Consider the following 25,486-nt stretch of genomic DNA (forward strand, 5'->3'; position numbering starts at 1 on the left):
GGCGGTCACAGCAGGTTTATTGTCAGCGACAGAGCACCAGCGAAGCTCGCCCGGCGGGCCCAGCCAGCGGCCGGGGGGGAGCAGGTGGTGTGGTGGCCAGGAGCTGGGGGATGCTGAGGTCCCGGCCTGGTCTCCTGAGCTCCGTGTTTCCTCCCACTTCTCTGGGTCCAAGGAGCATCCGTCCACCTGGGCTCGGGCCACCCTAGGGGTGGTTTCCGGCTAGGCCCGCCCTGGGCAGGAGAGCGGGCCCCTGGAGAGCGTGGGCTAGTGCCAGGGATGGCTGCGGGGCCGGCGGGGAGCAGCCAGGCTCCAGGGAGGAGCGGGAGTGCGGCCCGGCGCCCTAGAGACTTCAGGCAGGCAACGATGGGCCTTCTGGGCCCCCCGGCCCCCCAATTCACCCAGCCCACGAGAGCCCTAAGCCCTGCTCCCCAGTGAGCGGGAGTGAAGTGAAGAGCCGAAAGCGCACCCGGGGGTCTCCAAGCACCTGGCAGGGGGCTCGGCGAGGGCGCGGGGGGCGGACCTCACGTCTGCAGCGCCAGCGGGCGGTTGGGCCCCGAGGACCGTGAGCCGGCGGGGCTGGAGCTGTGGGCCTCCTGGAGGTCCTGCAGCACCTGCAGCAGCTGGGCCAGTGGGTCCTCGGGGGCTGGAAGCAGATGCAGGATGAGGGCGGAGCAGCCAGGGTCAGAGGGCCCCCCCCCACCGCCCCCGGAGTGGGGCCCCGCCCACAGTCCCCCGGAACGGAGCTCAGGCCACTGCAGGGGCCCAGCTGGGAGGAACCTACCTTCCCCTGGGCCCGTGCGCACAGAGCCTGCCCCTGTGCCTGCACTCAGCTCCCGGTGCTTCTCCCTGTGGCGGAGGACAGAGTGAGAGCTCGTGGTGCCCTTGCCAGGAAGGCTGGGTGACCCCGCGTGGGCCTCCTCAGCTGGAGGGGATCCTGGGGGTGGGGGCCGATCCTTTCAATCTGTGGGGAAGTAACAGGGGTCCAGGTCATGGTCCCCTGGTCACCTGCCATCTTCCCTCTTCCAGCCTCCTCTGGTCCCCCCCCCCACCACCACGGTGCGCCGGCAGAAGGCACTTTGGAAACCCAAGTTCGAACCACATCACTCCCGTTTCGGAGGACCCTGCGGAAAAGGGCCAGCTGGGGCCTGAAGTCCCAGGATTAACTGGTGGTGGGACGAGTTTCCTCCTTCTGGGAGGACGAGCCAGTTGCAGGCTAAGCACAATTCCTAACCGGGGTTCACCAGAGATCCCTGGGCCCTCAGGTACGACCCTGGGAGCCCACACGGAGGGAGAGCGAGCAGCCACGTGGACCCCAGGCTTGAAATGCCTTGCTTCGGAATTCCACTGGCTTGGTCTTTTTGCCGGTCTCCCTGACGTGTTTCCGAAGAGCTGTGTCCCTGTTAAGATCTAACGAGCTGCTCCTCCTCCTGAGATGCCTTCTAGGCCCCTACCTGCTCTGCTCATTTGCTAATTTGAACTGACCGCAAGCGAAGACATCGTTCCCAGTAACTGGTTACAGCAGCCACAGGAAGTGGGCACAGCAGGGACTAAGGACGGGTCACCGTGTCAGGGGATCAGAGGTGCCAGTGGGGCAGAAGGTCTCGTGGTGCTCGATGGCAAGGAGGTGAGGCAGAATGAGAAGAGGGGTGGCCGGGTGGTTCCAGAGCTGGGGAGGCTATGGTCAGGCCCCAGGGCACTGGTCCCGTGGCGGGACCCACCTGAACCCAAGGTGGCTTGGGTTCCAATCTTGGCTCTGTCGCTTCCTGACTTAAATGGGGGACAGCTGTGGGTTCCGGGAACAGAACAGACAGGGTGGTGGCTTCATCCAGTAGGTGTGGAGGACAAAGTCACCGAGCCAGGGGGCCAGACTAGGGGTAGAGAGGAAGCTGGTGACAGGACCACACCATCAGAAAGGACATGTGGCTGCAGAGTGACCTGGGAGCTACTGGAGACTCTGGCTCACAGGGGAGCGAGCGGTTCTCGTCTGACCCCATGAGCTTCGAAGGTTCTGAGGAAGAGATTACACCCTGGAAAAGTTGATGAGGAACAAGGACAAGAGCCACCACCCCTCCAGGGCCCCGGGGCCTGGGGTGTGGGGCAGAAAACCGCCCCCATTCCAGCAGGCTCAGGGAAGCCGCTCAGGGAAGCAGAGGGTTGCTTGGAGATCTCCCCACTCTGGACTCCACCTCCGGAGATTCTGAGTCAGTGCGGTAGGCATTCTGGTTTTTTCTGAGCGGGAGCCAAGGGCTGAGAACCAGGGCATTAAGGAGATGGCTGAGGAACTCAAGAGAGCTGGCTGAGGACAGTCCCTGCGCTCCGAGGGCACGATGGGGAGGCCGGACAGGTTGGGAGGCTGCGTCAGTCCGGGGGGCAGGACCACAGCTGTGGCAATGACCCAGGCCTTCTGCAGCCCTTGAGCCTTCCTCCTCACATGAGCCAGCCTCACGCTGCAGAGACCCGCGTGCCCCTCCCCGGGTGTGGCTGCCACCAGCAGGAAGGGGCCAGGCCTGATCCGCAGCAGGGGACCAGCCATGCAGCCCCAGCTCTGGCCCTCGCCCGCCACACTCCCCGGGGCCACACAGGCCTCCTCACCTCAGTGCAGCCTCCACGCCCAGCAGGTGCCGGTAGATGAGCTGGGCCTCCAGGTCATGATCCAGAGGGTCATTCCACTCCTGCAGGGTCACCCGTGACCGGGTCTTGTCACAGCCCAGATCTGGGGGCACAGAGAGGGCAGGGTTGCGGGCAGGGTCCATGAGAGCTTACGTCCAACTTCATGGCAGTGCAGGTGGGGACACTGAAGCCTGGACAGGGACAGGAATGGGCTCAGGGGCCCCAGGAGGGCAGCAGCTCATCTCTGCCGGGTGCAGCTCCTGAGTCCAGAGATACATGACTGCCGAGCATGGGAGCCGCACAGGAGACAACTCAAGGGGGCCGGAAGGCTTTCTGGATGGCTGCCTGCCTGGAAGGAAGAAGGGAGCAGCCTGGGACCGTAAGATCACGGGGACAGAAGCTGAGGGCTGAGGGCCTTGGAATGAGCCGGCCCTGCCACTTGCTGGCTGACGACCTTGCAGAAGCACCGGCCCCCTTAAGCCTCGGTTTTCTCCTCCACAGAATGGGCTACCAGACCTACCTCCTAGCGCCCTAGGGAGTCCCCCTCACCAATAACAAGGGCTATCACCATGAAGGTCAAAGCCAGCGGCTGCAGGTCAGGCCAACCAACCAGAGCTGCCACTGTCCCCTCCCAGACCCAGGGCTGGGCTGGAGCAGGTGGGGCAGCTTCCCAGGGCCTCCCGTGCCAGGCTCCGGGGGCTGAGGCTGGGGGCTCCAGGGGCTGAGTCTCTTCTGAGACCGTGGAGCAAGAATTTTGTAAAGCAGTGAGCCTGGGTGGCTCAGTCGGTGAAGCGTCTGCCTTCAGCTCAGGTCATGATCCCAGGGTCCTGGGATCGAGCCCCGCATTGGGCTCCCTGCTCAGCAGGAAACCTGCTTCTCCCTCCCCCACTCCCCCTACTGTGTTCCCTCTCTCGCTGTCTCTCTGTCAAATAAATAAATAAAATCTTAAAAAAAAAAAAAAAAAAAAAATTTTGTAAAGCGGATGGAGGTAAGAGAAGATCTTAACAGTCCCAGAACTGAGCTGTCCGATAGGGAAACCAGCTAGCCACAGAAAGCTGCTTAAATTTAAAATCATTAAAATTACATAAAATTAAAACAAACTTTGAACTCTGTTCCTGGGCCACACTGGCCACGGCTCAAGCCACGTGTTCGTAACGAGCACACGCGCAGAACCGGGCACCAGTCCCACCATCATGGAAAGTTCTAGCAGCAGCTCGTCTCGGCCATCCCTCTGGTGCCCAGGGTCCCCCACCCGCAGCTCCAGTTATCAGGCTGCCAGGTGGGAACATGCAGCTCAGCAGCGAAGAGTTCCCACAGTGTGTTCCTTGGAGCCCTGGTTCGCAGGAACCTCCCTCCCTGGGCAAGAAAGGGCCCCTGTCCCGTGAGCTGGTGTTACACTCCAACTCGTTTCCAGGCCTCCTCGGGGCCCTCAGCGAACCCACGTGCGGCACCCACACCACGCAGCACGTCCCAAACTGTCGTCACAGAACCCTTCCTGCCCGCAGCACCTGCAGGGACCAATGCCTTCCCACGGGTGCACAGGTGGCCCCCAGCCAGGCCAGCCAGGGTGGACAGATGCCGTGTAGGGGGGCCCAGGCCTCCGCTCCCACCTGACTTGTCCTTCTGGTGGCAACAGCTCCACTTGTCCCCACGGAAGACGCCAGGGTGGTAGGAACCCAGCAGGCCGGGGTTGCTGATGCACACCTTCCGCAGCGCAGACAGCCACTGGTTCAGCTCGTTCACACACTGCCGGGGGCGCGGGGGGCCGTCAGAGGTCACCCGCTCCAGGAAGCCCGCCCTCCCTTCCTGGAGCTCCCAAGCACATGGCCTGATGAGCAGAGTGCCGGCTGGACGTCGGCCGCCACTCGCCCCCTCGGCCATGCCTTGGGCAACTGTACGGGGTGGTCACCATTTTCCCCTGTAGCTCTGGACAGTCCCTCCCAGGGACAAGCCAAACCCCCTCTGCCTTCAGCCTTCCTTCTTGCTCCCCGTGTCCTGCCCCTAGACGTTCTCTCCTTCACGATGCCCCTTCTCAGAGGCCCTCCCGCCCACCCTTTAGAGAGCAGCGTCCCCCTGCTCAATGCTACTCTGTCCCCTCCCTCTCTCCCTTAGTCTCCTTTGTGCCCTTCAAGGCACTGCCACCATTTGACATTTTAAATATTGATTTAGGGGTGCCTGGGTGGCTCAGTTGGTTAAGCGACTGCCTTCAGCTCAGGTCATGATCCTGGAGTCCCGGGATCGAGTCCCACATCGGGCTCCCTGCTTGGCAGGGAGTCTGCTTCTCCCTCTGACCCTCCCTCCTCTCATATGCTCTCTCTCATTCACTCTCTCTCAAATAAATAAATAAAATCTTAAAAAAAAAATTATTGATTTAGGGGTCCATCTGCCTCCCTGGGAGACAAGTTCCACGAGGGCAGGGCTCCTTCCCCTGCCACTGTACCCCCACCCCGGAGAACCACGCCTGAGCCTTGCAGACGCTCCACAAACACCTCTCAGATGAATGGATGAATCAGTACGTAAAGAGACAAGAACCTGAGGGCGTGTACTCAGAGCCACACGCCGCATAAACATGGGAGGATTACGTGTTGACGTGTTCCGCAAACACATAGGCACCAACACAGATACTCAGAAATCGTTTTCCACAAACGTGTACAACGTGTGAAGCTCCAAATCACAGGACCGTACACGTCCTTACACTGGACCACGCACAGACCTACACTGGGGTGCCTAGACAGGCCCAGGGAAAGCCACAGGCACAGGCCCCCAGGCCCCAGGCCACACACACACACACGCACGCACGCACACACACACACGCGCGCACTGCACTCAATCGGCTCTCACACCTTGCTGGGCCTGGTGCAGCTGACAAGGGGGTAGGAGGCTCACTGGGGCCTCCTTCTAGCCCCCCCATCTCCCCAGGCAGCTCTTCCCCCAGCGGCCCTCCCCTCGAGTGCCCACCACACGGCCCCCACCTTGCACTGCAGGTACATGGTCTGGGGCTTGCCCGCGTCATCCTCGTAGATGACCTGCATGACGTGCGAGCTGCCGAAGCTCTTCTCCTCCACCTTCTCTGCCGCCCGGATATTGGCTAGCTTGATGAAGGCGCTTTTCTGGAGTGGGCCGAGGCAGGGAGACTCAGGGTCCGAGCCGGGACCACTCCGTGTCCTAGTTCTGGGCCTTAGTCTCCCCTTCTGCAGCCCCGGGGGTTGGCTTAGGGGACCCGGCTCTGTGAGTGACTCCAGCCAGACAGTGCAGACAAATGGTGACTAAGTGCCTGGCCTCTCGAGGGTTCGCAGCGGTCATGGGAGGTCTGAGCTTTGGAAATGTCTGGACTCCCAGCATTCCCCAGGCCTGGAATGTAGCACCTGCCTGGACCAGGCCCTGTGCCTTTCCCCTTATGAATAATCCACCCCCCCCGCCACCCCGTGCCTTTACCTTCCCCGCCTCCTGGCCCCTCCCCACTCCTGCCATCATCCAATCCGGTAAGACACGAATGAGACGGAGAGAAGCTGTGCGTCTGATGGGTCTGTGTCCCTGAGGGGCCCCCAACCTACTGAAGCGGAACCTGGGCTAGCAGCCCCCAACCCGGGGTCTCCCATCAGAACTCATCAGGGACCTTATCACCCAAGTTAAGAGTCCCCATGGCCCTCAGGAGAGCACCCACTCCCCCCAGCCTGGCATCCAAGCCCACCACCCCTGCTGGCCCCAGTGACGAGCAGAGAAGGGCAGAGCCGCCTCTTGGGAGGAGTGGGAACACCTGGAGGGGAGCCCCGGGGACACACATCTGGGGGTGGGGCCTCCCAAAGGACAGAAGATGTGCTGCCCTCTTCTGCTGAAGAGGAGACAGGAAGGAGGCAGAAGGGGGGAGCTGCACAGGGGGATGCACGGATATGCCCACAAAAAGGCAGAGCTCAATGCCAAGAAATGGAAAGGGGCCCAGAGTGGCACAAGGGAAGGCCCTGCCAGGCTTGGCCGAGGCTGCAGAAAATGCTGAGGGGACTCAGCGGCTGGGCAGCTGCTAGGAGTGGAAGAAACCGGAAAGCGAGAGGCCCAGACTAAGGGGTCACCCGGGGAGCTCCCTCACCCTCTCGGTTCTCCCATCAGCTGCTCAGGGCCGGGTTGGGAATCCCCGGAAGACCATCCCCAGAGCCTGGCCGGCGGGGGGTCGGGTCAGCCCAGCTAGGGCTCAGCAGATCCATCCAGAACATAAGTGCTCCGCCCTTCCTGGGAGAAGAGCATGGACAGGAGGCCAGCCCGGGGCCTTCGGTAAAACCACTGGCTGAGATCCTGCCCTGCGCCGGGCCCGGGCTCTGCACCCTCAGAGTGATTATCTCCTCTGCCCTCAACAACTTGGGAAGTAGGGACCGCCGTCCCCAGTTTGTAGGCCAAGACACCAACCAAAGCTCAGAGAGGTTGAGACACTTCCCAGGTACACAGGGCTGGAAACCAGGACTCCTCCCAGCCCCCCTCTCATTCCTCCATCTCTCAGAAGCACTCCTCAGCCCCCCACCCCACTCATGCACCAAGAAGCCAGGGCTGACATGGCAGCCACTGCCTGCCCCCTGCCCTCTGGGCAGAAAAGCTTCTTCCCTACGGGTCTTAAGAGATCCTGTGGCTGACACCAGAAGCCTGGTCCCGCCTGGCGTTCTTCTCTGATCCCGGGATGGGCTCCGAGGGAGGAGGGTGTTATAAACCCCTCGGATCCCCACTTGCCCACCTTAGAGCTAGGTGTCTTGGCGAAGCTGAGGGCCTCGGTGGTGAGGGAAAAGTGGAGTTTCTTGAAGGAGGACATGAGGGGGCCCTTGCCCTTGGTCCTGTGGATGAAGAGCGGCCCCTCCTTCACCGGCGGTGCCTGCAAACTCAGTGCCCGCTGTAGGTCCAGCTCTGCCGGGCCAGGGAGAGAGGGTAAAATGTGAGTCCAGGGACGAAGTAGGGCCTGGAGCAGAGCCGCGAGGGGCACAGGCAGCAGGTGGGCAAGGCCGTGGGACAGGGCAAACGGGATCAAGAGGCTGTGGGTGCGACCAGAGAGACAGAGGGCAGAGTAAACGGGACCTGGAGGCTGTGGGCAGCGCTGTAAGACAGGCCAGTGTGGGTGGGGCCACGGGGCGGGGGCGGAGCAAATCTGGACGGAGAGGGTAGCCTGGGGCCCCACAGGGCGTGCTCACCCTCCTTCTCCTCGATGTCCACCAGTTTAGTGATGAAGTCCTTCAGCTGAGCCACGCCCTGGCGCACGGTGGGCTGCAGCGGCTCCATCCAAGCCTCCTTGGCTCTGGAAGCGGGCGTGTCCAGGTTGCCCACATTCTGGACCGCCTGCGGGTGACAGCAGCAAGGGCCAGGCTCTGCTGGGTCAAGGGCCCCCCACTGCAACCTCCCCCTTCCCGCCCCCAAATGGGTGCTACTCCCGCGGTAGAAACGGAGGCAGAAGCGGCACAAGCTCTGCTCATGGGCCTGTTCCATCCGCACTGGGGTTCGGGGCTGGGCCGATCACGGAGTTTGAGGCCTTTCGGGACCTGACAGTTGAGACTACTTGAGGCCAACCTACTGGCCTTCCTCGGCAAGTTTAATAGGAGAGTGCTCCCCCCCACCTGGGTACGCCAGCCCCAGCCTGGTGCCAGGCAGCTAGGTGCCGCCTGGGAATAAGTAGATCTGGGCGTTAGAAGGCCCGCATTCACACAACACAGGCCGTGCGGCCTTGGGTAATCTCTTCCCCCGCAGGGACCTGTTTCCTTGTCCATGAGCTCGGGTGACCATGAGAAAGCTTTGTCAACTGTGAAGTGCGGTGCCACCGGCGTTCCTGAAGCCAGTCGGGGACACACTGCCATGCAGGCAAGGGCCCCGTGGGCAGCCGGCTGGGCATCCCGCCCGCGTCCCCGGGCCCGCACCTTGGCCAGCAGGAGCAGGGTACGGCTGGTGCGCGCGTCCGCGTGCCGCTCCCGCAGGTGGAAGAGCTTGGGCGCCATGATGGCGGGAGAGAAGAAGCGCAGGCACAGGAAGCTGGTGACGGCGATGAACGGCACGTTCTGGGGGGCGCGGGGCGGGGGGCAGGGCTGGACTGCCTGAGGCCTCGCCTCGGGACCGCCCGCGGGCCTTTGGTGCTGTCCCCGCCTCTCCCGCTCCCCAAGACCCAGCCTGCGGTTCTAACCCCCTACCCCCACCACTACCGCCACCGCCGCGCCCGGGACGCCAGGGCTCCCCCTCCCCGCCCCCGCTTTCTTCCCTCCGCCCGGCCCCACCGGCAGGGGGCGCACCTCGTGCTGGGCGCTGGGGAAGCGCTCGCGCACGCGCCGGAAAAGCTGCCGGAAGGTGGCGCGGACCACGGCGGGGCATGCGCGAACGGAGCGACTGAGCGCGCTCAGCAGCGCCCCCAGGTGGGTGCGCAGCGTCTGCGCGCTCTGCTCCAGCACCTCGGCCTCGGTCTGTGGGCGGTGCAGCCCGGAGCACCTGAGTGGATCCCGCGGAGGATGGAGGTCAGCGCCCCTGCACAGACTCGCACAGAGGCTCCCCGAGACAGGCGCAATAAGGCGTCAGCAGAGACAGGGACAGAGGCAACGCACAGGTGGGCAGAGCGACGGAAGGTAGACCCAGGCAGAAAGGGCCAAAACATACACTTGCAAAAAGGGCCTGGCACCCCCGCCCCCCCCTCCTCCCCGGAGTCCCCCCTGGCCTCACCCTACATCCTTGACCTCCACTTTGCTGGGGTCCAGCTCCACGTACTTCTTCTCCTCAAACACCCTGTCAATGATGGGGCCCAGGACGCCGTGCAGATACCGCATCCCAGCCACCTGGGGGCCGCGGGGGGTGGCATTGGTCCTGCCTCCCGCCTCCAGCTGCAGGCCTTCCCCCTGCAGCTGGCCTCCCAGCCACCCCGTGCACCATCTGCCTGCAGGCCTTCCCCCTGCAGCTGGCCTCCCAGCCACCCCGTGCACCATCTGCCTGCCGTGTCCACTCAGGATGGACGAGCCAGGCACGCAAAGGGGACAGCGTGACAAACTGCTGCTGCGCGAATTAACGAGTGAATGGATGCATGGGTGGATGGATGAAATTCTTAGCCTTAAAGGGCCCTGGGCTCCCAACCAAAGACTGGAGCTTAAGCTCCCACCCTCTCTCTCGGCCCTTCTGAACCTCCGTCTCCTCACCTAGGAAACAAAGACCATATACCACTCAACCTCACCTTCAGAAAAGACTCCATGGACTTTGAGGCCAGAGAGTTGCTCCGGAACAGGGTGTTAGCCTCACCTACGAGCAGAGGTTCTAGTGGTTAGGGGGTTGGGGAAGGACGGAGGACCATGGGGGTGGGGGCTCTAAGTTGGCCCCTCTGTAAGGAACTACCTTGCCACCTCCCAGCACACTGCCACACCTATGCCTTTTGCTCTTTGCTTTGCCTCCTCAGACCCAGCTAAGCTTCCTACAGGAAGGCTTCCCAGATTTCTCCCCTCTCAGTATCTCTGGAGTCCTAGGCTCCTGGTTCCCCTCTCCACCACACCCTCACACAGGCTGCCCCCTCCCAGGCCTCACTGGTACGACCCAGCTCCAGCTGGAAGAGCAGGTCCAGAAAGTCCTTGGCCAGTCCCTGCCCCAGGAAGAGCTTGAGCAGGTTGGTGGCCACATCCTGGCGGCACTCAGTGCTTGTTGTCTCCTCAATAAGTGGTATCAGCTGCCCTGGGCCCTGCAGGAGGCAGTAAGGAGAGGCAGGGCTGGAGGACCCACAGGGGAACCCAAACCCTTCACTCTGAGGACCTCAGAGGACCACGGGGAAGGGGGGGTGCTTTTCCAAGGGATGGCAAAGGGCCCTGGGCACTGGCTAGTTCCTTACCATCCTGAGAACGGAGCGCTTTGCTCTTCAGAGCAGGTGTAGGCCTGCTGTCCCCGGACCCTCCCCCCTCCCCCCGGGGCCCCCTCACCTGGGTGCCCAGCTTCACCTCACAGCACAGCAGCCGCACCAGGGGCTGGTAGCAGCCGGAGGGCAGTACCGTCTCATCCCGCAGCCGCACCTCCAGCTGCAAGGAGCCCAGGCTGCCCCTGGAACGGGCAGGGCAGCCTGTGACCTCTCCACCAAGGACTCAGGCCGCCTGGGCCAGGCCCCCTCCCCACTGCCTCCATGTTCCCCACTTGGGGCCAGCCTCTCAGTCTCTTGGCTCATGCCCCCCACCTTGCCTCCCTGCACTGCCTCCCCCCCACCCCCGCCCCCATTCTTTCCCCAAGCTGCTTTCTCTCCCTGCTCGGAAAGCCCTTCCCCCTTCCAACCATCTTCACAGCCTGGCTCCCTGCCCCCCTCTAAGACCCCTTGGACTCTGAGCTTGACCCATGTGGATGTGCTGGGCTCCCCAGCCTGGAATCTGTAAACTCTCAGAGAACAGCTCCTTCGTGTATACGCTCTACACTGGAAACAAATCCCCAAGTGTCATAACAACCTGCCAGGGGCACTGAGGCTCGAGCAGGTTAGGCAACTTGCCACAACAAATCTAACTGCCAAGCTCCCCTGCTCAGATCCCTCTGGTGGGGGTGCTGACCAAGGCTTAACCATCTCTAAGGCCCCCCCCTTCCAGAAGCACAGCACAGTTCACTAAGTGATGCTGCTCAGCACGGCCTCATCCGCAGCAGCCCTCCAAAGGGCCCTTGGCTGGTTCTCTGGAAATGCCTCACTGCTGGACACAGCCGTCTACCCTGCCCCTGCCCTGTCGATGGTGGGGATAGGGGGTCTGGGGCTTTCTGCAGAGAGACAGAGCTGAACCATCCAAGGTGGGGGACACTGCTGATTCTCCACCTCCAGGCTGAGTGGTGGGCAAGGAGGCCAGAGGGCTTCCTTGATGGGGTTGCCAGATTTACCAAAATAAAAATACAAGGCGCCCCGTTAAGTTTGAGTATCTTTAATACAAGTCTGTCTCCAGCACTGCATGGACATACTTACACTGAAAAATGACTCATTGTTTGCCTGAAATTCAGCTTTAAGTGGACATCCTATATTTTATCTGGCAACCTTATTCCTGGAAAATTTGGGGGGGAGAGTCAGAGTTCTGGGGACTTGAACTCTGGTCTGAGGTCTGCTGAGAAACCCTCAAAGGGAAAAAGTCTGAAGGCCTATTCCAGAATCTGGCAGAACGTAGAAAGCAGGAGACCTCTACCGCCTCCAAGCTAGGAGGACAGGGCTGAGTCCAAGGCTGTGAGAAGGGCCAGGTGGCAGGACCAGCCAGGATAAGTCTGGCCCAGTGGGCAAGGGTCTGCCCCTCCCTGTGCCTGCCTGCCTGCCTGATGGAGCCAACTGTCAGCCCCCACCAGCCCCACTGGCAAGCCCAGGTACTTACTCTCCCCGCCGACTCTTGGACTGGTCAGGCTGCAGCCGGAACCAGCCCTCCTCCTGCTGGGTTGCCCACAGTCTCTGGACATTGAACACCACCTGGGGGCAAGGCAGAGGCGGGGGGGGTGGGGGCGGCACGCTGAGGCTGGGACCCTCAGCTCTCTTCCTTGCCAACTACTGTTCCTTTTGGGGGAGTCCCTTCCGGGGGTCCCTGAGCACCAGTGGCTCATTCTGGGGAGTGCCCCTTTGGGGCAGCCGGAGGTGGGGGGGAGCTGGGGGCCTTGCCGGAATGGAGGCCAGGCTCAGAGGTGGTGGCAGGTGTGGCTGGAAGGGGCGGGGCACTCACTTTGCCCAAGAAGTCATTCCGGCTGACAAGGTCCCAGTCCCAGGCTTCCACACACAGCGCTTCCATGGCCCCCTCTTCCAGCTCAAACTCAAACATCTCGTTCCAGCGGGGGTAACATGATTTCTTCACGATCTGCCCAGAACAGGGCGAGGAAGGGTGGGGCTGACCCCCACGGGCCCCCCCAAGGAAGGCCCAGCCAAGGGCACAGCCACCCCAAACACCCCACTTGGGATCCCTGCTGGGGCCTTGCAACAACAGAGGTATAAACTTCCTGTCCAAACCCCTATTCATTTCTCAAGGTGGGGAATGGAGGCCCAGAGGGGGTAAAGTACTTGTCCAAGGCCACAGAGCAAAAACGTAGCAGACTGCACTGGGAAACCAGGACTCCACCCCATACCCATGCTAGGGGCTGAGCCCACCACCCTGGCTGCTTCCTGAAGCAAAGCAGTGGGGGGAGCTGTCGGACGGTGCAGATGAACCCCACGCTGCTGTCTTGGCCCAGGAGGCTGGGAGTGAAAGGCAGCTAGGGCTGTAGGGGCCGGGGCCAGAAGGGCCAGGACCTGCTATGTACCAGGATCACCCCACTTTTCTAAACCTCTTCTGTGAGGCCGCAGTCCCAGCCTGACCTCCCAGCCGATGAGGGCCTGCCTGCCCCCCGCTCCCCCGGCCCCCTCACCGAGGTCTCCTGCGTCCGGCCGTTGTAGCGCACTCGGACGAAGGGGTCAGATGCACCATTTCGGTCCTTGGGGGCTAGGTCCCTGGGGGGGTGGAGCAGAGCATCCACTTCTCACACCCCCCTCCCCAGACTGCACCCCAAGCGGTGGGGTAACCACACCAGGCTGGGCTCATCCGCGCCCTGGCAAGCTGGGTGACTGTGGACAGCGCCTCTCCCTTTTCTGGATGCTGATTCCCACAGTATTCACCCCACCAGCCTCCACACGGCACCCACACCAGGCTAGGGAACCCCCCATGGCTCCTCTGAGCTGACAGCTGCAGGCTGGCTATGAGCTCATCCTCTGCTCTGGGGAGTGGGGGAGGCAAGTGCATCATGGAACAGCCTGGGCTGTGCCCTCCACCCCGCCCGGGGTTCCCAGTGCAGCCCTGAGCTGGGGCTGCCTCTCTGAGCCTGTCTCCCCATCGTTAGAATGGAGAAGATAACTGCCACAATTGAGATCATGGGGCTTCTAGAAGGCCTGCCCCGCAGTATTCCCCTACTTGGAGAGTGGATCTTGGGGAGCAGCCCCGATGGGCCATCCTGCTGATCCTTTGCAAAGCCCAAATCCCTCTTCCTTTTACTGCAATAACTACACCCCCAGCTCAGAGCCCTTTGTGGAATAACAGCAAAGCCCACCCCTCTTCCTTTTACTGTAATTACTATTTTCCACTCTTCTCCATATTTTCCAGTTTAAAGCTTCTCAGGCCTGCTTTTCTTTCCTCCTCCGAGCTAATAGAGTTCCAGAACGTGGCCTTGAGAATCTTCCCAGAAAGATGAAAAACATTCTTTCTGCACAGACAGCATCTCAGGCCTCCCAGAATGCCAGTGGGATCTGAGCGGGGGGCGATGGGGGGCCAAGACCCCCCCCAACTCCACACAGAGATCTGGACAGACCGCTCCTCCCGCCCAGGCACCTGCTAAGTGGAGGACAGGTTGGCCCAACCACCGCGTCCCCAGGAGTCTCGGCAGCATGTGTGTGTCCATGTGCACGCGTGTGAGCACACGTATGAGCATATGCACCCATGTGAGCATGCACGCACACGGGCCACAGACAGCCCGGTGCCAGGTGAGGCTGAGGGAGGAGGAAGCGGGTGGGCAGGGGGACAGAGGGTGGGAATGGCCACGCATGAGGGTGTGACCGGGCCTCTGCCCAAGTCTACACATTTTCCCTCCGCCTGTGCCTCGTCCACGCTCCAGCCCCAGGACAGAGAACCAAGCCAGGGGAGCCACAGTCCCCGCCTGCAGGAGAGAGAACTTCCTCCCCGGGAAGCTGACCACCCCCGCGGGGACCCGCTCTTCCATAGGCGCTGGCCAGGCCCTGCCCTCCCGCCCCAGAGGCAGCCAAGGACCCTGTGCGGGTGGCCTGGAGCCAGAAGGGAAGGCGCTCCTCATGGAGTGTGTGTGACTCACACTCAGGCCCAGACAGGAGGGGAACCTGCAGCTAAAAATACCCGGGTGGGGGAAGGGGGCCCTGTCATAGGTGACTCAGGCCCACCTTTCTGCCCAAGTCACTGTCCCTCCTGGAGACAACCCCCCCCCCCCACACACACACCAAGTTCATACCGCAGTTAAACCCAGGGGAAGCCCAGTCTTGGCACGGGGGCTGCATGCTCAGAGTTTGGGGTCCCCTCTTGCCTGCTACCCCCACTGCTCTATGATGCCCGAAGCCCCACCATTAGAACATCACCCCGTCCCCAAAGAGACATAGCGTCCTGGGCCGGGTCACCCAGGAAACACCTTCGGGTCAGGGCAACCTCCCCAGTCCGCCTGCGTGCAGGCCTTGGTGGGAGGAGGAGCAGGGGCCAGGACATGGAGTTCGGGGGGGGGAACAGCAGGCAGGCAGTAGCAGCAGGTGTCCCTAGTTGCGTAGGGCCCACCACCCCGCTGCCCAGACCCTCCCGCCTCACCTGGCCTCCAGCACAGAACAGCGCAGGCGGCGGGCCCGCGGCCCCGGCACCACCTCCAGGCGCAGGTGGATCTCACCTTGCACCTCCTCATCAGGGTCGACCTCCGTCAGGTGGGCCCAGCCACTGAAACCTGTGGGGCAGGCGGCTCAGCCGGGGGCCCGGCCCTCTCCCTCAGCCCCGCTGGGCACCACGGCGCTCCTCCACCATCCCCTCAGGGTCCTCTCGAGCTCTGGGGGGCAGGGGCTCTCATCCCCAGGGACAGATGGGGACACAGGCCCAGAAGCTGAGCAATAGCAGTTGGAAGAGGCTTGACGCAAATCCAAATCCGGCGACCCCTGTGTCCTTACTCTCATGCCCCGCTGACCCTAACTCGTGGCAGGACCGCCCTCTCGGGCCTCAGTTTCTCCATTTTAAAACAGCGACTCTTTTGTCTGGGGCTGCTGGAGGAGGGGCCGAGCCCAGATGGGGAAGCAACAAGGGACCAGCATCACTTGGGCCGGGGGACCTTGAGGGGCTGGCGGGGGCAGCGGGCAGAAAAGGCCTCTGGCCTGGCAGGCGCCGAGAGGCTCCGTGAGTCAGCAAAGTCGCCCCGGCCTCACAGACAGGAGCAGGTGTGTGCCGGGAAGGCCCGGGACGAATCACAGGGGCTCGGACAAGCAGAACCCGAACCGCCTGAGAGCTCGCGGTCTGAACCCTCACCGGCTAGGGACCCAGCCCGCGGGAGACAGCACCTGCCCTGGGTCACACGGTGAGGCTGCGTCAGCATCCCAGCCATCATCCAAGGGGCCTCGCCCGGCCACAGGCTGACCCCTCAGGCTTAGGACAGAGTGGCACTGGGGCCCAGGCTGAGGGGACCCCAAGGGGACAGAAAGAGCCAGCCGATTGGGAGGAGGGGTCTCCACACCTCAGCAACGGAGCATACAGAGGCCCCTTCCTCTGCCTGCAGAGGCCCCAGATCCCACCACTAGCAGCCCCTCTTTGCCCTAGGGGGATGCAGTCCCAGTAGGGGACAGAATGGGGCCAGGGCATTGAGGCCAGGGTCTCAGAACTGGGGGAAGGCCAGGGACGGGGCAGACCAGTGGGGGTAGAAGGAGGGGGGCCAGGGGAGGGGAAGCAAGAGCAGGCCATGGGCTCCCTCCCAGGGATCTTACCCTTAGGGTGAGCGGCCAGGGTGTCCCTGGTAAGGCAGACCTTCCCAATAACGTCGTCCCGGCTGGAGGATGGAGAGGGAGCCAGAGCTGGGCAGGGCTCCGCAGGGAGCCCGGGACCCCCCTCCTGCCCAGTTCAGGGGCCCTGTGGGAAGCAGGGAGGCTGATACTCCAGTCATTTGCAGGAGCCGATCGGAGCAGGACCCATGACCCTCCTGCGGGCCCTGCATTCTGGACACTCTCAAGAGCATGTGCTAGGTTTCTGCATGTGGACGGACACATGGGCCCACATATATGCCAAGTTCATTCTGGGTTTCCTAGCTCGCATGCCCCCACGCACAGCCCAGCACACCTGTGCCTTTATTCACGCACGTACATGCACATGGATGATGTGGTGTGAGCAGTGTGAACACCCCCGCCCCCACAGACACCTGCTTGCTCAAACCCTGAACCCTTCCAGACCCTCCCGGGGCTCCCCCTCCCTCCAGGCCGTAAAGAGGAGGCAAAGCGACCAGCATTCTCAACAGGCCCAGCAGTGACATGGCAGGGTCTGGGCCCCATTTGAAGGGTGGGGGCCCACCCACCTGAGGGCATCCTCATCCATGACGTAGAAGGCCACGGCGTGGAAGGTGGGCGGCAGGTGCACCTGATACTCCTCGCCCCAGAATGGGCACAGGGTCTTCCACACAGTGGCTGTCCTACAGGAGAGGACCCTCAGCACCTCTCTGGGCTACCCACAGGCCCCGGGCCGTGACAAGACAGGGCCACGTGACTTAGGTTCACCTTTCCCCCCATCCCCTTCCACTCCCGAGAATGAGTGCTGATGATTTTCCTTGTCCTAGTCCCCACTGTCCACCATCAGTCATTCCCTCCTGACCTTCCTCTCTGCCCTGGGTGGGGCACAGGGCTGCATCTAGCAGGCTATTTTCCATTTGGGGAAACTGAGACCACAGGTGGCCAGAGCTGGCCCAGAGAGGTTTTACGTGGCCAGACCCTCCAGGGCAGAGCCTTCAGCTCATGGGACTCAGCAGGGAATGTTGGGGGGTGGGGAGCTGAAACCCCCAAGGACCCGGATGAAGGCTCAAATGATCACCTTTACCCCAACCACGACAGGTCACTTGAATGCTGGAGCCTCGGTTTCCCTGTCTGTCACAGAGACAATCAGAGCCATCTTGCCCATCCCCCTCTTGGTATCATGGTTTGGACAGAATGTGAAGACTTGGGGTCCTATTTGCAGGGGGGAAGAACCACGAGTCTGGCAGCCTCAGCCGGCAGTCAGCAATGGGCACTTCGGTGGGCAGAACAGTGGGGCAGCTCTGGCCATGAAGTTCAAGGTCGAGGCCAGAGACACAGAGGAGTTTGGACCTCAAAGAGCCTGCCCAGAATCGTGGAGCCCAGGGGCAAAAGTGCATCCAGGGGAGGTGGCCCTTCTGGGTACAGGCTGGGGCCCCCTAGCCTGGAGCAGCCTTTCTGGGGTATAACCACAGTGGGAGTCTCTCAGGGAGTGGGGACCCCGAGGGAGACCCGGGACAGGGGAGGAGGAAGATGCTCAGGCTTTGGGGTTAGCCAGATTTGGGTCCCAGTCTGACTCTGCCACCTCCTAAGTATGTGACCCTGGGCAAGTTAGTCTCTGAGTCCCCGGGTTCCTCATCCGTAAGCGCAATTTAACAATATCACACACATCTAGCTCCTTGCAAGTTTTAAGTGGGCTGCAAACGGCTTAGCACAGGGCCCGGCGGACGGTACTCCATAAATAACAGCTACTGTTACTACTCCTCGTCCTCTGTCCCTTCCGAGGGCCGTAAAGATCATCGAAAGGAACAGCACTGGCGAGAGGCCCTTGGATGGAAGGCCTGGATGGGCGTTAAGGTCAGTAATCAGCAGGAGGAGTTAGAGGTCAGTTTCCGCACCTCCCAGCAGGTGTGTCAGGGCAGGGGCGGGGCCAGGGGATCAGACACTCGGAGCCCGCCCCCTCCCCTGCCCCGGGGTGTGAGCTGGAAGGGTAGGGGTGAGTGGGGAGGAGCAGGGGCAGCCCCGTCACCCACCCTTAGTGGGGGCTGGAGGAAAGGGCCGTACCGGATGATGGGCTCATTGTCCACTTTCACGATGCAGTAGGGGTCACTGCTGCCGGTGCTGAAAGACACAAGGCCGGGGAGGGGCTGACCGGCGGCCGGCGGCAGGTGGGGTGAGCGTAGGGGTGCCCCAGGGGGCTCCTGGGCAGCTCAGCCCTCTGTGACCCCAGGAAGAGGACAATCAAGGCTGAGGCACGGGGGCCTGGGCTGTGTCCCCAGGGCCCAGTGGCTCCTCAGGCCGAAACGTGTGCCCCCCGCTCCCCCCCCATCAGCCTGGGAGGCCCGTGGTGAGCAAAGGGCAGGAACCTGCAGGAGGCTTCCCTGCAGTGGTGCAGGGGAAGGGGAGAAAGGGCCCGGGGCGGGGGCGGGGGCGGGGGGGGCCCTCCTGCTTGGGGCGGGGGAAGGATGCTCCTTCCTCCCGCCCCGCCCCAAGGAGGACAGAAACAACAGTCATAGTAGGGAACAGCCCCAGGCCAGCTCCAGAAGCCCCGATCGATCCATCCGCAACACCCAAGTGGGCGCCTTGTTCTCTCTCCCCCGAGCCCTTGCTCCCGAGGCTCCTCTCGCCTGGACGCCTGGACCACGCTGCCCACCTCCCAGCCTCAAGCCCCCCGCCCCGCCTCTCAGAGCCCACCCCCATCCCAGAGGCAGGGAGTCCGGTCTCCCCTGTGGGCCCACTGCCTGCGAACTCTCCATCTTTCCCCCCATCCCAGGAACGCTAGTGATGCGCTGTCCTCAGCTGCCACCCCCACCTGACCACCCGAGAGAGGGGCCACTTCTGTGTCCCCAGGGCCTAGGACAGGGCTTGGCACAACACAGGGGGCCCAGGGGTGTTTGCTGGATGAATGAATGAACAAGTAGAACAGTCTGCCCTCGAACTCTCGGCCATCTGGGAAAGAAGGAAGGGGAAGACCAAGCCGGGACTGCTCCGGCGCCCTGGTCTCGGTTGGTAGGGGACTCCTGGGGTCGGGGGGGGGGGGCAGCCCCAGCCAGGCCTAGGGCTGGTCCCAAGCAAGAAAGGGGGTGAGGACTGTCTCCGGGAGTACCTTTCAGGCCCAGTGTCCATAGATTTGCATGTTGGAGGTTGGGGAATTCCAAGCCCTGCTCCCTTTCTCAAAAGGGGTTCTTCCTGCAGAGGAAGCCATGAGAAAAACATCTCCGAAGGTCCTCCCAGGACTCAGTTCTCCACACAGTGCAGTGCGGCGCTCACAGGGTGACTGCCCCGGGTCCTTGCTCCTCTGCCTGTCACCCCTTCCCGTGTCATTTAGGAGCCCCCTCCTCCAGAGAGCCCCTTGGGAACACCCTAGCTTGCATCCCACCACCCCAAAGCCAGGGGACTCGGGGCCTCCAGCCATCAGGCCCCTGTGCACCCCCAGAGCTGGGCTGGGAGGCAGGGCCCAGCAGCTGCACGCATATTTGCACAAGGAACTAGGAAGGAGGAAGATGTCCCTGTGGGCTGAGACCTGGGGGTGGGTGGGTGGGGGCGGGACCCCTCTACCCTACCTCTGCCTCCTGGCCTGGCACCCCTAGCAGCCCTCTGAGCCCAGCCCAGCTGCCCACTGGGCAGCTCTCACTCATTGAATGAATCTCTCAATGAACCATGTGGTTTGGGGTTTGTGTTACAGGCCAGATCACGGGGGTAAAGGCCTGGAGGCAGGAATGGACCTGGGTGTGCAGGGGCTGCGAGGAGCTGGGTGGCTGGATCAGAGGTGGGCAAAGGGGACAGTGTCAGGAGCGGGCTGAGGCCAGAGGCCCAACCACGAACCCTGACCAGGTGTTGGGCCCTGTGCCCCTGCCCAGTGCACAGGGAGGGCCCAGACTGGCTCCCTGCCCTACTTCCCCTTCCCCAAGCCACTTGGGGAAGCTAGCCTGGCTACTTGCAAGGCCTCTATATTTAGCCCCTTGGCAGTTTCCAGGCTGTGGGAGGGGAAGGATCAGGGCAAACCCTGAAATAGTCCCAGGCCCGTCCCCAGGGCCACCGGGCGTGGGAGCCAGTCAGTCACCGGTCATTATGAGACTTAGCTCCTGTCTGGCTGACCCAGGCGCACAAGGATGAGAGACGGTAGATGGAAACAGAACAGGAACAGGTGGGCTCTGAAAGCGGTCGGTGAGAGGGAGCACAGCTGTGCTCTCTGCCCTTAAGAGAACTAAAAGCCCATGAGTGGAGATGGCAGCTCTGATGATGTCTCCCTCCTCAGAACTGTCTCAGTCAAGATGGAGCACTACAAAAGGTGGTGAGCTCCCCGTCCTTGGAAGTGTGCAAGTCCCGGCTGGAAGGGAGACTGTTCAGGAGACAGGCTGATGAGGCACAGTGAGGCAGGCTCACCACCATCCCTTCCTCCGGCATTCAGTGAGGGCCTCCTGGGATCTCCAAACCCCTGCTGTCCCTGAGCCAAATGATTTGCATGGCATTTGCAAGGCTCAGTCCCCACTGAGCCCCACGGCAAGCCTGCAACATCGGCCCAGCTAGGATTCTTGGGCTGTCAGCAGCAGAAAGAGTGGGTTTGAATCCTGACTTCTCTATCTAAATGCTACGTGGCCTTGGCAAGTAACTTGCACATCCTGAGCCTGTTTCCCCTTCTATGAACTGAGCCTATCTACCTTACAGAACTAAGACAAGGATTAAATGGAAGGATCCTCCACAGCCCTTATTCTCCTCCACCACGGACCAGGAGCCCCCCCCCCCCCCAGGGCCCCTGGAATGCCAAGATGAATGAGTCACAGTTCCTACCCCTCGTGGTCACACAGCATGGCAGCCCAAGAAGCAGCAACTGCTACCAAGGGCATCGTCCTGACTCCAGCTGACCCCAACTGCTGGAGGGCACAGTCGGGGGCACAAGAACCAAGGCTGCCGGAGGGCACCAGGGAAAGCCCTGGAACGGAGCCGAAGTTTGAGAGGAGTCCTGAAGAATGACCAGGAGCTTGCTGGAGGACTCTGGAGGGGAGTGTCTGAAGGCAGAAGCCCCTAAGTGTGCAAAAGCAGGGCTGCAAAGAGCCCAAATGTGAGGGGCTGAGGGGGGGGTCACAGCTGGATTTAAGAGCCAAGTGACAGGTCTGAGGGCTTTAGGAGGTGAGGGGAGGTGAGTAGGGACGGGGGCAGGTCAAGGAAAGAGATCCTGGAGGCAGAACCAACACGACTTAGCGGCCCCGCCCCCATCCCTCCCCCCGCCCCCCCCCGGGGGATGGAGCCCCAGGGTCCCCCGGCTGCGCAGAGGCAGGACTGGGCCGAGAACCTGGCACCTTGGCTCCCAGGTAGACCCAGTCCAAAGCTTCGCCGCCCGGAGCTGGGGAAAGCCTAGAGCCAGGCACTAGGGCCTGCGGGATGGAGAGGGAGGCGACAGACGGAGGGGCTGCTCCTTCCAGCAGCCACCAGCCAGAGGAGGCCAAGCTGACCTAGTTAGCGGTGCTAGCCTGGGGGGTGCTTAGAGGCTGGGCCTGGAGGCTGAGACCCTCCTCAGGGCTCATCCGCCTGCTCTCCCTAGAGACCACATTCCCAGCGTCCGCCCCACCTACCCACCCCAGCACAGAAACCCACCTGGAGACGGCCCGCCCAGCCCCCTCCCTCACCCATTGCTATAGCAACTGCTGAGCCTGGCCTCGCCAGGCCCAGGGGACCTTGAACTAGAACTGCTCAAGGCGCTGAGTGAACAGGGAAACTCACAGGGGCCACTGTCCGTGTGAGAGAGACGCCCTCGCCCCGGCCTCCCGCACCCCTCCCCATTCGCCACCTCGGCTCCGCTGCGGAGCCCGGGGCGGGCAGGGGAGGGGGGCGCACTCCAGACAGCGGACTTTGGACCCTATGCAGCCTCTGGGCTCCCTTTCCCCCACACCCCGCTCCAGGCAGCCAGCGCACCTCTAGCCTTGTGCTTAAGGGCTTTTGACCTCCAGTTTACAGAAGCGGAAAGTGAGGCTTCAGAGCTAAGATGCTGCCTAAGGCTGTATACAAGGGAGCCAGGGATGGGATGGGGCAGCTCAGCTCTGGGACTACTGAGAAGGGCGCTGGGACAAGGGGCTGCTGACACCTCCTCAAATCTGGCCAGGGACCAGGGAAAGCCCTAGATGTCACCGTGGGTTAGGAGCTCTGGACCAAGACCTTGCTCTGCCATTTGGAGCCAACATTTTCAGGTCTCCGAGCCTCAGTTTCCTTATCTGTAAAATGGAGTGATGAGACCGCCTTGTTGAGTACTTGTGAGGAGGTGAAGCCACCGCATGGCACAGATAAAGCCCAGGGCACAAGCAACAGCTGCTCCGCAGCCGCCCCAACTTTGCACGGGTCCCAGCCTCCTGACCTACAGGTTCACCCTTCACGCCAGCGCACAGCTGGAAGCCCCGGGACAGCCCCGGCCCCCAGAGCGTGTTTCAGGTGCACACTCTCGGGGACTGAAGGTTCCGGAATTACTGAGGAAGACCCCTCGTTTCCAGAGGGCACCCCCACCTACTGAGGAAGACCCCTCGTTTCCACAGGGCACCCCCACCCCCTCCAGCCACACCCCCGCAGTTCACCGAGACATCTCCCTGCGAGGTGCCCCCCAGGCTCAGCCCCTGTCCTATTAAAGCCCCTTCCCCTCTTGAGGCGCTGTTGGCTCCTTCCCTGCTAACTCAAGCCCCTTACAGACCCCCGTCCCCTCCCCAGTCCACAGCCCTTCCCTGTCCCCCCCGCCCCGCCCGGTACTCGCAACAAATCTTACTGTCCCCATTTCCCTTCCAGTCCACCACCGCGGCCACACTCGCCACACCCTCGCCGCTGCTCCACTTGTGGGCGGCCGTGTGGACCCCAGAAAGGTCAGGCTTAAGAGGCAGCGCCCCTCCCCAGAAAGTTAGGGCCCCCACCCCCGGCAGCGCTCACATGTCCTTGGCGGGCAGGTTCTTCCCCTCCACGATGCGGATGGACAGCGAGCTGCGTTTGGCCATCGCGGGTCCACGACGCGGGGTCCGGGCCCGGGGGCGCCCGACGCCAGGGTCGAGTGCAGCGGGCCGGCGGGCGGGCGCGGGACTGGGCGCCGCGGGGGGCGGGCCGCGCCAGGCGCGGGAGGTAAGCGCGGGGGCGGGAGAATCGCTTCCACTTCATTCACCCCCGCCCCCGCCCCACGTGCGGGGGCCACTGCGCCCGGGCGGGCCAATCGGCGGCCGGGGCTCCCTGGGGTGGGCGGGGCCGGCCCGGATCGCTGCTCTCATTGGCCGCCTGGGGGTAGGGGAGGGGCCTGAGCCGAGGGCTGTTGCCCTGCCGGCTCTCCGCGGGCGCTGGCGGTGGCGGTGGGGCGAGGGCGCGACGGTCGGCGCCCGGGGGGCCTGTGCCACCGGTAGGCGTGGGCGGCGGGCGTGGTCCCAGTGCCAGTCCCCAGGTGCACGGGGGCTTGGGGCCCTAGTGTGTGTTCAGAGGCGTGGGCAAGTGCGGGGACACGCGGGCGGGGGACGTGCGCGGAGGACCGCCCTGGCCACCCGAGCCTGACGCGTGGGACGCCCTGCGTGGGTGTAAGATGAGTGAATGAACAATCGGACAGTATGTCTGTGTTAGAGCCACCTGGACCCAGAACGAGGCCGCGAGAGCCAGGGCGGTCCAGAGCTTTAGGGACCACGCTTTTGAGTCTGAAAGACCGCGCTTATTTTTGAGGACCTGCTTGGGACGAGGGGGCTTTCTCAGTTGTCACCTCAGTTAGGCCTCCTACCTCCCCCGCGGTGGGAACTTGGATGAGGCGCTCAGGTTCACAGAGGGAAAATCACTTGCTAGAGGTCACCCATTTGGCCCAGGCAGAGCTAGGCTTGGCCTCCCCGGGAGTCCGTGAGAACGAGCCTTTCCAGTAGGGGCACCATCCTTCTCCCAGACTCAGTGTCCAGAGCTGAGTTTCTAGAATCCAAATCCACCCCTTCGTGGTTTGCTCCCAGATCGAGAGCTCACAGTCCTGGGGCTGGCACAGCCGCAGCTGGCCCTGGTCATCTGTCTGCCCTGGAGGGCACTGCCCCAAACATCACTGCACACTTGGGTCCCAGACCTTGGCTTCACCCTTCTCTTGCTGGTCACTCCAAGTGGCTTTCTGATCTTCTATGAGCTGGTTCCATTTCATCACCAGCAAAGAGGGAGAAGTGACACCTGACACAGATACTCAGGAAACATCGCATGTGTGGGTGCTTAGCACAGATTCTATTTTCTCTTACCTTCTGTTTTCTTTCCCTATTTTGTTATTTCTACAACACACGCACGATTGGCCAAATGCAAAAGATGTTGAATGTTTACAATGCTTTCAACAAAAAAAAAAAAAGAAAGAAAAAAAGAGGGGCACCTGGCTGGCTCAGTCCGAAGAGCATGTGACTCTTGGTCTGGGGGTTGTGAGTTCAAGCCCCACCTTAGGTTTAGAGATTACTTTAAAAAGATGCTATCTGCAGAGATGGGTGGCTAGGTATAAGCGTCTGCCTTCGGCTCAGGTCATGATCTCAGGGTCCTGGGAATGAGCCCTGCATCAGGTTTCCCTGCTCAGCGGGGAGTCTGCTTCTCCTTCTGACCCTCCCCCTGCTCATGCTCTCTCAAATAAATAAATAAATAAATAAATAAATAAATAAATCTTTAAAAAATAAATTTAAAAAAATTAAAAGATGCTTTCGGGGTGCCTGCCTGACTCAGTAGGTAAAGTATGCAACTCTTTTTTTTTTTTTTTAAGGCTTTTTTTATTTATTTGACAGAGCGAGCACAAGTAGGCAGAGCGGTAGATAGAGGGAGAGGGAGAAGCAGGCTCCCCGCTGAGCAGAGAGTCCAATGCAGGGCTTGATCCCAGGACCCCAGGATTACAACCTGAGCTGAAGGCAGATGCTCAACCAACTGAGCCACCCAGATGCCCCTAAAGTATGCAATTCTTAATCTCAGGGTTGTGAGTTCGAGCCCCACACTCGGCGTAGAGCTTACTTAAAACTATATATATAATAAAAATAAAAAGCAAATAAATGTTTTCAATGAAAAGTCAGTCTCTCCTCTCTCCCAGCCACACAAATTCCCTCCCCCAAGGCATCCACACCCCTGATTCCTTGCACGGCTTCCTGGAGACAGTCTCTGCCTACAAGGCCGCGGCAGACATATGTGTTTGTCTTTTACACACTAATACTAACTAACAGGTTCCACTTACAGTTTCTCTTACTTTATCTTGGAAAGCCATACATATTTATATGTTAAAAAAATTCTCATCCTCGGCCAACTGCCCAGTTTTCCAGTGTGGGGACATACCATCATCCCTTTGACAGGTCTCCGGTGCGTGGATGGGCCGGCATGCTTTCACCAAACAATAGCATGGCTCACACATCATTTTGTACGTGAGCAAATGCAGCCAAGGATAAATTCCTAGAAGCGGAATCCCTGGGCCAGAAGACGTACGCGTGTGGGATGCAGATTTTTTGCTGCAGTAGTGGT

General features: G+C 61.6%; 1 protein-coding gene across 11 annotated transcripts; it reads right to left on the reverse strand.

The window, feature by feature from the left end:
- RASA4B (RAS p21 protein activator 4B) lies at nucleotides 1–23,173 on the reverse strand. 11 transcript variants are annotated; one of them, XM_081819449.1, is made up of 22 exons: nucleotides 22,940–23,173; nucleotides 19,140–19,222; nucleotides 18,098–18,154; nucleotides 16,606–16,719; nucleotides 16,025–16,086; nucleotides 14,874–15,003; nucleotides 12,928–13,009; nucleotides 12,252–12,347; nucleotides 11,913–12,004; nucleotides 10,512–10,629; nucleotides 10,126–10,276; nucleotides 9,782–9,846; nucleotides 9,280–9,392; nucleotides 8,859–9,051; nucleotides 8,493–8,630; nucleotides 7,776–7,920; nucleotides 7,328–7,494; nucleotides 5,583–5,720; nucleotides 4,221–4,356; nucleotides 2,593–2,713; nucleotides 782–846; nucleotides 1–643 (listed from the first exon to the last, which is right to left on the reverse strand). In XM_081819449.1, exons 1-22 carry the CDS (start codon nucleotides 23,159–23,161, stop codon nucleotides 522–524), a joined length of 2,610 nt encoding a protein of 869 aa, XP_081675575.1. In that variant the 5' UTR covers nucleotides 23,162–23,173; the 3' UTR covers nucleotides 1–521. The 11 variants fall into 11 exon arrangements, with proteins under 11 accessions (XP_081675575.1, XP_030884657.2, XP_081675576.1 ...); XM_031028797.2 differs by having other exon boundaries at nucleotides 12,252–12,383; XM_081819450.1 differs by lacking the exon at nucleotides 16,606–16,719 and having other exon boundaries at nucleotides 12,252–12,383.
- Nucleotides 23,174–25,486: the final 2,313 nt, after the last annotated feature.

The sequence above is a fragment of the Leptonychotes weddellii genome, chromosome 5, assembly GCF_054177405.1.
Source record: "Leptonychotes weddellii isolate Sample4059 chromosome 5, ASM5417740v2, whole genome shotgun sequence".
NCBI classification, from domain to species: Eukaryota; Metazoa; Chordata; class Mammalia; order Carnivora; family Phocidae; genus Leptonychotes; species Leptonychotes weddellii.